Consider the following 10,230-nt stretch of genomic DNA (forward strand, 5'->3'; position numbering starts at 1 on the left):
CGGCAGGCCCGAGAGGAGGTCGCTGGGCCGGGCCGGAGGCGCACAGGGGCTGCGTGGCTACCTCGGCGGCACCCGCCCCACCTCCGCCGGCTAAGCCCGGAGGGGGACGGTGAGTCAGATCTTGGGCACCCGCGGGTCCGGCGGGGAGGGGGAGGCAGGTCAGGAAATGACATCAGAGGCCTGTGCTCAGGGAGTGGGGGTCTGAGCCGGGCTGGGGCGGCGGGGGCGGCAGTGAGTGGGGTGGGGGCGAGCGGACCTCGGCGGAGCCTCCGGCCTGAGGCAGGATCAGGGCCCCTTCCTGGGGGAGTTTCCTGCCTGGTCCGCCCTTCCCCGCTCTCCCCGCCCCCTCTCCGGGCCGCTCCTTGTATGGTCTGGGCGCCGCTCTCTCCCCGCCCCCTCTCTTCTCCCTCCCTCCTCCTTCCGTGTGTCCCTCCCCGCCCGGCTGGAGGCTGCTCCGGACCGGGACGCAGAGTCTGCGGACCCGGCGCCGAGGCGGCCACCCGAGACGCGGCGCGCACTCTCCGGCCTGCGGTGAGGCGCGGGGAGCGGCAGGGCGGCCCCACGGGGAGGGGGCGCGGGGCGCCGGGAGGGGGCGAGTGGGGGTCACCAAGGGGAGCTGGGACCGCCTGGGGCTCCTGAGCCCGGCTCCGCGCTGCGTAACCCGGCGACCCACCCCAGCAGCCCGGCCCGGCCATGGCGGCCCCCCGCCCGTCTCCCGCGATCTCCGTTTCGGTCTCGGCTCCGGCTTTTTACGCCCCGCAGAAGAAGTTCGGCCCTGTGGTGGCCCCAAAGCCCAAAGTGAATCCCTTCCGGCCCGGGGACAGCGAGCCTCCCCCGGCACCCGGGGCCCAGCGCGCACAGATGGGCCGGGTGGGCGAGATTCCCCCGCCGCCCCCGGAAGGTATGCGGCGGGGCTTGGGGAATGGACCCCGGCAGGAGCCGGGGTGGGGGGCAGTGGTTTCGGGAATTTGGGGATGTCTGGAAAGGTTGTTGCCGAGGGGGCTGGGCGCAGCCACCCTGTCCCGAGCAGATGTTCTTACCTCATCGTGGAGCTCGTGGCTGGGAGCCAGGGCTCCTGGGACCGTTCCAAGTCCCCCGCCTGGGGGTGGGAGTCGGGAATGTGGGGCACGAATCTTCCCCTCCGGGTCCGTTTTCCGAAGTGTAACGGGAGCTGCACCACTCCTCGGCAGTGCCCCCGGCCTTTCCTGACCTGGTACTCCCAGGGCGCCCTGCGCCCCTCCTTTGCTTCCCCACACACTCTGGGACCCCTGAGAGAGTTCTTGGGTTAGGGGTTAGAGCGGTTAACTGAGGGGAGCTTGGGTGAGGGGTAGAGGGACCCCGGCCGACGTCTTTCTCCTTCCTACCCCAGACTTTCCCTTGCCTCCACCTCCCCTTGCTGGGGATGGCGACGATGCAGAGGGTGCTCTGGGAGGTGCCTTCCCGCCGCCCCCTCCCCCGATCGAGGAATCATTTCCCCCTGCGCCTCTGGAGGAGGAGATCTTCCCTTCCCCGCCGCCTCCTCTGGAGGAGGAGGGAGGGCCTGAGGCCCCCATACCGCCCCCACCACAGGTATGGAGGCCTGGGAGGGGCGGCTGCACTGGACACCCCCAAGGAGAGGAGAAGAGGGCCCTTTCTTCTTACCTCCCCTGCACCTCTGCCTTGGGGGTGGGGGGATAGAGGCATGGAATAGGTGCTCTGACCTCTGACCCTCTAGCCCAGGGAGAAGGTGAGCAGTATTGATTTGGAGATCGACTCTCTGTCCTCACTGCTGGATGACATGACCAAGAATGATCCTTTCAAAGCCCGGGTAAGGGACTGGAGAGTAGGAAAAGCAGGGCTCAGGGCCAGAGAGACTGGGCATAGAACTAAGGAGGATGGTGTCCTCCTGACTGCATCTCTCTTCCCTCTCCCACCCCTTGCAGGTGTCATCTGGATATGTGCCCCCACCAGTGGCCACTCCATTCAGTTCCAAGTCCAGTACCAAGCCTGCAGCCGGGGGCACAGCACCCCTGCCTCCTTGGAAGTCCCCTTCCAGCTCCCAGCCTCTGCCCCAGGTTCCGGCTCCGGCTCAGAGCCAGACACAGTTCCATGTTCAGCCCCAGCCCCAGCCCAAGCCTCAGGTCCAACTCCATGTCCAGTCCCAGCCCCAGCCTGTGTCTTTGGCTAACACCCAGCCCCGAGGGCCCCCAGCCTCATCTCCGGCTCCAGCCCCTAAGTTTTCTCCAGTGACTCCTAAGTTTACTCCTGTGGCTTCCAAGTTCAGTCCTGGAGCCCCAGGTGGATCTGGGTCACAACCAAATCAAAAATTGGGGCACCCCGAAGCTCTTTCCGCTGGCACAGGCTCCCCTCAACCTCCCAGCTTCACCTATGCCCAGCAGAGGGAGAAGCCCCGAGTGCAGGAAAAGCAGCACCCCGTGCCCCCACCGGCTCAGAACCAAAACCAGGTGAGGGATGGTGATAGGACAAGGCTTGGGACCAGGGCACTGGGGCGGGGCTGGGTCAGGAGCCAGAGCATAAGCATAAGGTGATTGGAGAGTCAGGGTGGACACGGGGGTTGGGGGGTGGCGGGATAGGGATTTTCATCCTCTGGGGTTAGCCTGGTGGAACAATGGTAAGAAAATGCTCCTCTGGAGGAGAGGCCTGGCTGGGTGTGGGGCTGGGTGGGGCCTGGCTGGGACGGCGCAGAGAGCATGGGCTCTGAATTAGGAGGATCTGGTGGACCTTTCCTTGTGCCTTTACCCCAGAAAGTTAAAGGGAGGGATGAGATCACCAGTTCCACCTTGGTTTTTCCCATTCTTGGGTCTTGAGTTAATCTCCCTGCTCCTCTGAGCACTCTTTCTGCCTGAGGGCTTGGAGATAAGAGACAGCCCCAGTAAACACTGGTTGAGCCAGCATCCACCATGTGCCAGGCACTGTGCTCTATGCCCAGGAGGGTAGGACATGGGAGGGAAGAGATCTCTGCAAGAAGCTCAGGCTTCAGGTGTCAGATGGACCTGGAATGGAATTCTTGGCTCAGCTTCTCCCAAGTCCTTAGACTGGGCAAGTTAGGTGAACCCTGAGCCTCAGTTTCTCAATCTTTAACATTCTCTACTCCATACAGTGGTTGTGAAGATTAGGTGAGCTAATACCTAGAGAGTGTTGGGTTCTGTATCTAGCACAGGAATGCTCAAAATAGAAAAGCTGTAATTACAATATGGTTCTTGCCTTCTAGTTCAGGAAATAAGATCGTCCAATTTCTGGTGACAAAGATGACCCTGATGGTCATCTAGTCCAAGCATCCATAGAGTCCACTGATAGTGCTGATGTCTACCTACACTCGGACACAGCATAGGAAGAAATGCCAAGGGCCAGTGAGCTTTGCAGAATCCTGTGAGTCACAGGCACTCAGACCAGGGAGTCAACTCGGGGAGTCAAATTAGGAAAGGCTTCGAAGGATGGGCAGGACGTAAGAATCCAGAGAGGAGAGGGATGTTTGGAGAACAGAAAGTGGAAGGTTCCTGTAGGAAAATGATAGAGCTATACTTGGAGAGGCAAGCGGGGCTGGAGGGTGTAGGAGGTGAAGTGGCTCACCCAAGGAGCTCTTGAGCACTGGAGAGGCATTCATGATTTTTGAGTAGGTGTGGGGTGGGTCAGGAGGGCTGGTGAAAGCAGTGTTTTTGGAAGCTTTCTGGAAAGTTTCACCAGCAGAGATGTGTATTCGAGGGAGGTCAGTGATGGGTGTGAGTTCACTCTTGGGCAATAGTAATGTTAGCTGCAATGAAAATTAAGCCCTGCATGTGAGAGCTGTGTGCTAGAGCTGTTGGGAAGGCACAGCCTCCAGGACTTAGCAAGGGATGAGCAATTGGAAGACAAGGGTGAGGGGAAGAGGGAAAAAAAAGTCTCCAGCGCGATTTGGAGATGGGGTGTGGGCGGATGGCAGGATTGCTGACAAAATAGAGAAGTCCAGAAGGGGAAACGGTTTGGACGGGAAGAGGAGGGGTCCAGCTGTCAACGTTTTGAGCAACAGGTCCCAGGAGGACTTTCAGCTGGGGCCGTCATTCAGCTAGAAATCCAGGGCCAGGTTTCAGGAGAGGGCCAGAGATGTCTAGCATGGTAGTGGGGCACAGTGACACTGTGACGCCGGAGGGTCAGGGTCGGAGCGGAGGAGCTTCCCAGGGAGTGCAGACAGCGGGGACCAGGAGGTGCGGGAAGAAGAGTCAGGAGGAGAGTCAGGGTGCACTTAGAGAAGAGAGCTGAGCTCCTCAGTGGGGTATTTGAGGGAGTGAGGACTCAAGGCTAGAGATTAGACTGTTGGGAAATCATCAGCGGTCTTGGGATGGCCTGTTTGTGCCCTGTGGTGGGAACACAATGTGAGGAGTTGAGGAGAGAGTGGGTGGTGAGAAGTGGGGCTGCTGGTGTAGCCTGGTCTTAAAGGACTAAGGGAAGGATTGTGTGTCAGTGGTGTGAGTGTGGGGTGTGTGTGTGTGTGTGTGTGTATATACACATATGTGAATATGAGTGGCGCGTGTGTGTGTGTTAGTGTGTGGGTGTGGGTATGGTGTCTGAGTGTATGTGCATGTGTGAGCATGAATGTATGAGTGGCGTGTGATGTGTGTAGTGTGATTGTGTGAAAGTATGCGTATATGAGTACATGTGTGCATGTGTGAGTGTGAAGGTGTGTGCATGTGAGTGTGGCTGTGATGTGTATGGTGTGTGATTGCGCAAGTGAAGGTGCACATACATACTTTCTTACAAATACACACAAGTGGCGTATGTGTATATATGTGAGTGGTGTGTGTGAGCGTGTGGTGTGGTATATCTTTTTTTTTTTTTGGAGACGGAGTGTAGGCTGTCGCCCATGCTCACTACAACCTCCGCCCCCCTGGCTCAAACGATTCTCCTGTCTCAGCCTCCCAAGTAGCTGGGATTACAGGCACGTGCCACCACACCTGGCTAATTTTTGTATTTTTTAGTAGAGATGGGGTTTCACCATGTTGGCTAGGCTGGTCTCGAACTCCTGACCTCAAGTGATCTGCCTGCCTCAGCCTCCCAAAGTGTTGGGATTACAGGTGTGAGCCACCGCGCCTGGCCTGGTGTGGTATTATCTGAATGTGAGTGGTGTGTGTGTGTGTGGTATGGTATATGTGTGTGTGTGTGTGGTGTGGTATATGTGTGAGTGTGTGTGAGTGGTGTATGTGTGTGGTCTGGTATGTGTGTGTGCATGTGAGTGGTATGTGGGTATGTGTGAGGGTGTGTGTGTTTGAGTCTGTGGTGTAGCATATGTGGTTTTTGCAAGTTAGGGGAGAAGGGCTCAGGTACGTGTGTAACCCGGGGAAGCAGGTGATGGAGGGTGAGTGTTGTGGGAGAGCAGGGGCAGGCTGCTTCGGTCCCTGGAGGAGATCTTGGTGATGTCTCCTCCCCCAGAGGCATCCCAGACAGCAAGGACAGAGTGGTTGCAGCATGGATAGGAAGGACGATGAGGGAGCTTAAGCTGGCTGGCTTCCATGTCCTCAGCCATGTGGGAGGTGAGGTCACAGTGCGAGCAAGGGGACGAAGCAGGTGGGGGCTCAGGAGATGGAGAGGTCTGGAACAGCTGCTGTGGGGAAGGCTGGGCTGGAGGTCGCGCGGGTGCTGCAGTGTTGTGAGCTCACTCTGCAGTGTTCAGTGATCTCTCCACGCTTTCTGCAGCTTGGAAGCAGAAACAGGAAGCGGGTGGTGGTGTGACTTGGGGTTGGAGACTGGGCCGGATAGCTGCGGGTGGCTGCAGGTGCCCGGAGGGACAGTGAACCCTGTAGGAGTTAGATGGTCATGGGACCAGGCTGGGGCATGGTGGACAAAGTCCAGGGGTGGGTTGCGGGCGGGGGCAACTAAGGCTTTTCTGGGTTCACGTAGTAGGTGTGGATGGGGAGGAGGAGAGGCAGATAATGGCTGGCAAGAGACTTGGAGGTAAATCTGAGGTCAAGGATGTCCCATGATGGATGATGACTGAGATGGACGGAAGTTTGGTTTGAAGCGGTGGCATTGGTGCAGGCTGGCAGAGGGGACAGTTCTGGATAGAGTGTCCTGATGAACGGGGATACCCATGGGAGGTGATGCAGATGAGGATTCTGTGCTTCTGAAGGAGGAGCCAGGCATTTAGAATGGCACTGGAGAGCAAGGACTGACTGAGCCCCTTCACTGTGTCCCCAAGAGGCCAGGAAGGGAAGATTGGAGGAGACAAAGTTGAAGTGAGTGTTCCAGGGAACAAGTCAGTTAAGAGATGGTAGGATCTTAAGGGAAGATGGCTAAGATCTTAAGGGAAAATGGCTAAGATCTGGAGAGTTGGACTTATATGGACGCATGCTTCACTGGGCAGAAAGGACACAACTCTGGGTACAGATGGGGGTCGGGGTGAGGGGCAGTGAAGCCAGGGCTGAGGGGAGAGGGGCTATGGGAGGAGGTAGCAGGGGGGCTTTGGAGGTTCCAGGTGTTATGGGAATGAAGGCATCTGCAGGTAGCACACTCAGTGATGGGGCCACAGTCCTGGGCAGGCTTTTCCAGACATAGAAAAGACCCACCCAGTGCACTTGCTCCTGTGGGCGTGTCTCCTGGCAGTGCTGATGCAGGTCAGACAGCCCTTCCTGGAGTTCTCAGGGTTACCTCTCAGGGTTACTGGCAGCGCTGTCCTTAACATCCACCCCCCACCCCAGTCCCCGGGATCCCCTAAATGGGAAGGTTGGGCTGGCCTAGGGGGTGGCCTTTGGACCTTCCCTGAGGCTGCTGGGGAGGGACCTGAGTGAGGTAGTTCAGAAGCCCCTCACTCGAGGGACAGGGTCTCTGTGTGGGGGTGGGGCTGGGTTCTTGCAGACAGCTCAGTGGGTTTAACCTGCAATTCCTGCCTGTGTTGTATCCTCACGCTGACAGGGGCTGCTCAGCAGCAGGCAGGCCGGGTAGGTGTGTGTGCGCGTGTGTGCACGCCGTTGCGTGCCCCTGTCCCATGGGGGCGATGTCCGAGCATGCTCTGTGGAGTTGATGCGTGGCCCTGGAGTGTCCGGTGCTTCAGTGACCCGAGCTGCTGTGTGCGTGGCCTCCGTCCGCCCAGTCATTCTGGCCTGTCTGTGACTGCTCAGGGGGTTTGGGCAGAGTGGGTGGAAATGTCTTGCTGTACGAGATCCAGGCTTAGGTCCCTTCCCCTGTTATTTGTGTGGTGCTGGGGATGGCGGGGGTAGGGGGACGAGGGAGAAGCTTTAAGGGTCAAGCCTGAGCATCTGGGACACGAGCTGGGAGCTAAGCCTCATCGGAAGAAGCCGGGTAGGCTGGCCTGGGAAGGTTCTTGGAGGCAGCAGCCCTCTAGAGTGTGAGGAAAGTGTTGGGATTGCAGGTGCGCTCCCCTGGGGCCCCAGGGCCCCTGACTCTGAAGGAGGTGGAGGAGCTGGAGCAGCTGACCCAGCAGCTAATGCAGGACATGGAGCATCCTCAGAGGCAGAACGTGGCTGTCAACGGTGAGCCCACCCCACCGGGACACCCCCACCCTGCCCCCACATCACGGTGGGGGCCAGGGCTGTGGCTCCACTCCCTATCCGAGCTGGCTGATCCCTCGCAGCCCTACATACTTCCTTCTATTTACTGCTGTCTTCTCTGGCCTTCCCAGAACTCTGCGGCCGATGCCATCAACCCCTGGCCCGGGCGCAGCCAGCCGTCCGCGCTCTGGGGCAGCTGTTCCACATCGCCTGCTTCACCTGCCACCAGTGTGCGCAGCAGCTCCAGGGCCAGCAGTTCTACAGCCTGGAGGGGGCGCCGTACTGCGAGGGCTGTTACACTGTGAGTCGGGCTGTGCTGGGATGTGCTGGGCAGTCGGGCCCTGGAAGCTTGCTGTGGGGTGCCGGTTCCCTGCCAACCTCCTCCTGCTGCCTCCTCAGGACACCCTGGAGAAGTGCAACGCCTGCGGGGAGCCCATCACCGACCGCATGCTGAGGGCCACGGGCAAGGCCTATCACCCGCACTGCTTCACCTGTGTGGTCTGCGCCCGCCCCCTGGAGGGCACCTCCTTCATCGTGGACCAGGCCAACCGGCCCCACTGTGTCCCCGACTACCACAAGTGAGGACCTGCCACCTGCCTTCTGGGTTCCCGCCGTGCTTGGTCTGGTAGCCCGGCTGCTTGCTACCCTAGCCTCAGGACAGCCCCAAACCCCTGGTGGTGTTTTCTGGTCCCATGTCCTGTCTGTAAACAGCAGGGACCAAGTCATCTGGATGTAGCTGTCCAGGGGCCTTAGGCCCGGGCATCGAGTCCTGCTGCTGTCTGGTCCCTCCCTCGCCCTTGATCACTGAAGCTTATTGTGGGTGTATGTCAGCATTTCGTGAAGTGTGCTGGAGTGACTTCATCTCACACACAGGCTGGGTTCTAAAAGTTCTTTTGGAGATCAGCTGTTTGGATTTCTGGTTTCTCCCCAGAAATAGTGTTTAGAACGTGGCTACTTTCTCAGGCTGACCCGCAAAACCTCAGTGCAGCTGTGGGAACAGTGCAGAATCTGACCCCCACCTCTGACAAGAGTGTTTGGGTAAACACTTTCAGGATTCCATCTGGGGTGGCCACAACTTCACATCCCTCCACAGTGCCAGACAGTCAGGGCAGAGGCAACGTGCATGGGGGTGGGAGGATTGGGGGAAGGTGAGGGTCAGGGACCCAGGATGGGATGGGAGGGGTACCTCAGGGCTGGCTTTCTGCAGGAGCTGCAGTGTGAATGGGACAGTAAGGGTCGAGTGGGAGAGAACACTGTGGCAGGTGTGTGGGAGGCTCCCTTGCTTTGGGAGAGTGACTGGTGAGGCAGGAAATTCCCTTTGATGAGGGCCAGTCATGGTGTCTCACTCTTAGGCCCTTCTGTTGAGCTTCCTCCACCTAGAGATGCAGGGCAGAGAAGTCTGCTTCCTTGCTGCCCAACCTGGCTTATGCGTGCGCACACCGGGGATGAAAGCCCTGGCTAACTCGGCTGGCCCTTTCTGCCCCTTCCAGGCAGTACGCCCCGAGGTGCTCCGTCTGCTCTGAGCCCATCATGCCTGAGCCTGGCCGAGATGAGACCGTGCGAGTGGTCGCCCTGGACAAGAACTTCCACATGAAGTGTTACAAGTGTGAGGTCAGCCATCCCTCTGGACTCCTTGGGCAGGTTCTGACCAGGAGGTGGCGGGAGATGCTGCTTACTAACTGGGTGGTGGAAAGCACCAGCATTCAGGAAACAGGGCTGTGATTTTGAGGGTGGCTCATGGTGGCACCCCATCTGTCCTGCCAGAATGCTTCCTGCCACTGCAGGAAATGGGGCTGTGGGGCTTCTGAGGTCACTTTGAGTCATGGATAAGCCAAGAAATGGGACAAGCCAATAGGAGAGAAGGGCATGGTGTTTTACCGTGGTAGGGGATGGGGAGACAGGAGCTGAGAGAAGAGGTCTTCGAATGGAGGTGAGCCAACCTCTATTTTATTAGGGTGGTGGTGGGCAGGGGAGCAAGCACCTTGGAAGCAGCTCTACCCACTGCTTGCCCTCTTGCAGGAAGGTCCTAGTGGGTGACTGGAAGTAGGATAGGGATGGGGAGTTGGGTGTGGCTGGAAAAAGCAATGACACCAGCTCTGAGCCATGAAGCATCTTTCTAATTCCAAGATGGAGGTGGATGGGGTGGGGTAGGGTGGAGCAGAGCAGGGGCCTTCCGGTCCAGTGCCCCTCACCCTTCCTTCTTCCCAGGACTGCGGGAAGCCCCTGTCGATTGAGGCAGATGACAATGGCTGCTTCCCCCTGGACGGTCACGTGCTCTGTCGGAAGTGCCACACTGCTAGAGCCCAGACCTGAGTGAGGACAGGCCCTCTTCAGACTGCAGTCCATGCCCCATTGTGGACCACCCACACTGAGACCACCTGCCCCCACCTCAGTTATTGTTTTGATGTCTAGCCCCTCCCATTTCCAACCCCTCCCTAGCATCCCAGGTGCCCTGACCCAGGACCCAACATGGTCTAGGGATGCAGGATCCCCGCCCTGGGGTCTGGTCCTTGCCCATCCTGCAGGGATTGCCCACCATCTTCCAGACACCCCACCTGAGGGGGGCATCAGGTTTAGTGCTGCTGCTTTCACTGCTGCACCCGCGCCCTCGGCTGGCCCCCCGAGCAGCCTTTGTACTCTGCTTGCGGAGGGCTGGGAGACGCCCTGACCCTCCAGGACATTCCCACCCTCCCCCATGCTGCCAGGTTGTAGCTATAGCTACAAATAAAAAAAAAACCTTGTTTTCCAGAAT

At 58.8% G+C, this 10,230-nt stretch overlaps 2 protein-coding genes across 5 annotated transcripts in view; one reads left to right on the forward strand and one right to left on the reverse strand.

The window, feature by feature from the left end:
- Positions 1 to 1,426, reverse strand: part of FAM131B (family with sequence similarity 131 member B) — a 28,912-nt gene extending 27,486 nt beyond the window's left edge. Inside the window, exon 1 of the mRNA XM_009454422.4 lies at positions 1,041 to 1,426. The gene's annotated coding sequence lies outside the window, so the exon portion shown is untranslated. The remainder of the gene's footprint in view (positions 1 to 1,040) is intronic.
- Positions 169 to 10,229, forward strand: ZYX (zyxin). 4 transcript variants are annotated; one of them, XM_003318859.5, is made up of 10 exons: positions 169 to 531; positions 679 to 901; positions 1,370 to 1,569; positions 1,715 to 1,807; positions 1,923 to 2,444; positions 7,340 to 7,460; positions 7,610 to 7,779; positions 7,878 to 8,056; positions 8,969 to 9,089; positions 9,687 to 10,229. In XM_003318859.5, exons 1-10 carry the CDS (start codon positions 367 to 369, stop codon positions 9,789 to 9,791), a joined length of 1,899 nt encoding a protein of 632 aa, XP_003318907.2. In that variant the 5' UTR covers positions 169 to 366; the 3' UTR covers positions 9,792 to 10,229. The 4 variants fall into 4 exon arrangements, with proteins under 4 accessions (XP_003318907.2, XP_009452692.2, XP_009452693.2 ...); XM_009454417.4 differs by having other exon boundaries at positions 181 to 531; positions 682 to 901; XM_009454418.4 differs by lacking the exon at positions 1,715 to 1,807 and having other exon boundaries at positions 286 to 531.
- Position 10,230: the final 1 nt, after the last annotated feature.

Source organism: Pan troglodytes, chromosome 6, assembly GCF_028858775.2.
Source record: "Pan troglodytes isolate AG18354 chromosome 6, NHGRI_mPanTro3-v2.0_pri, whole genome shotgun sequence".
NCBI classification, from domain to species: Eukaryota; Metazoa; Chordata; class Mammalia; order Primates; family Hominidae; genus Pan; species Pan troglodytes.

Excerpts from the sequence above, each read along its gene's own strand:
- ZYX (XM_003318859.5), top strand. The coding sequence starts at position 367 with ATGGTCTGGGCGCCGCTCTCTCCCCGCCCCCTCTCTTCTCCCTCCCTC. Across the intron at positions 532-678 it reads CGCGCACTCTCCGGCCTGCG|CAGCCCGGCCCGGCCATGGC; the intron begins GTGAGGCGCGGG and ends GACCCACCCCAG. Across the intron at positions 1,808-1,922 it reads ATGATCCTTTCAAAGCCCGG|GTGTCATCTGGATATGTGCC; the intron begins GTAAGGGACTGG and ends CACCCCTTGCAG.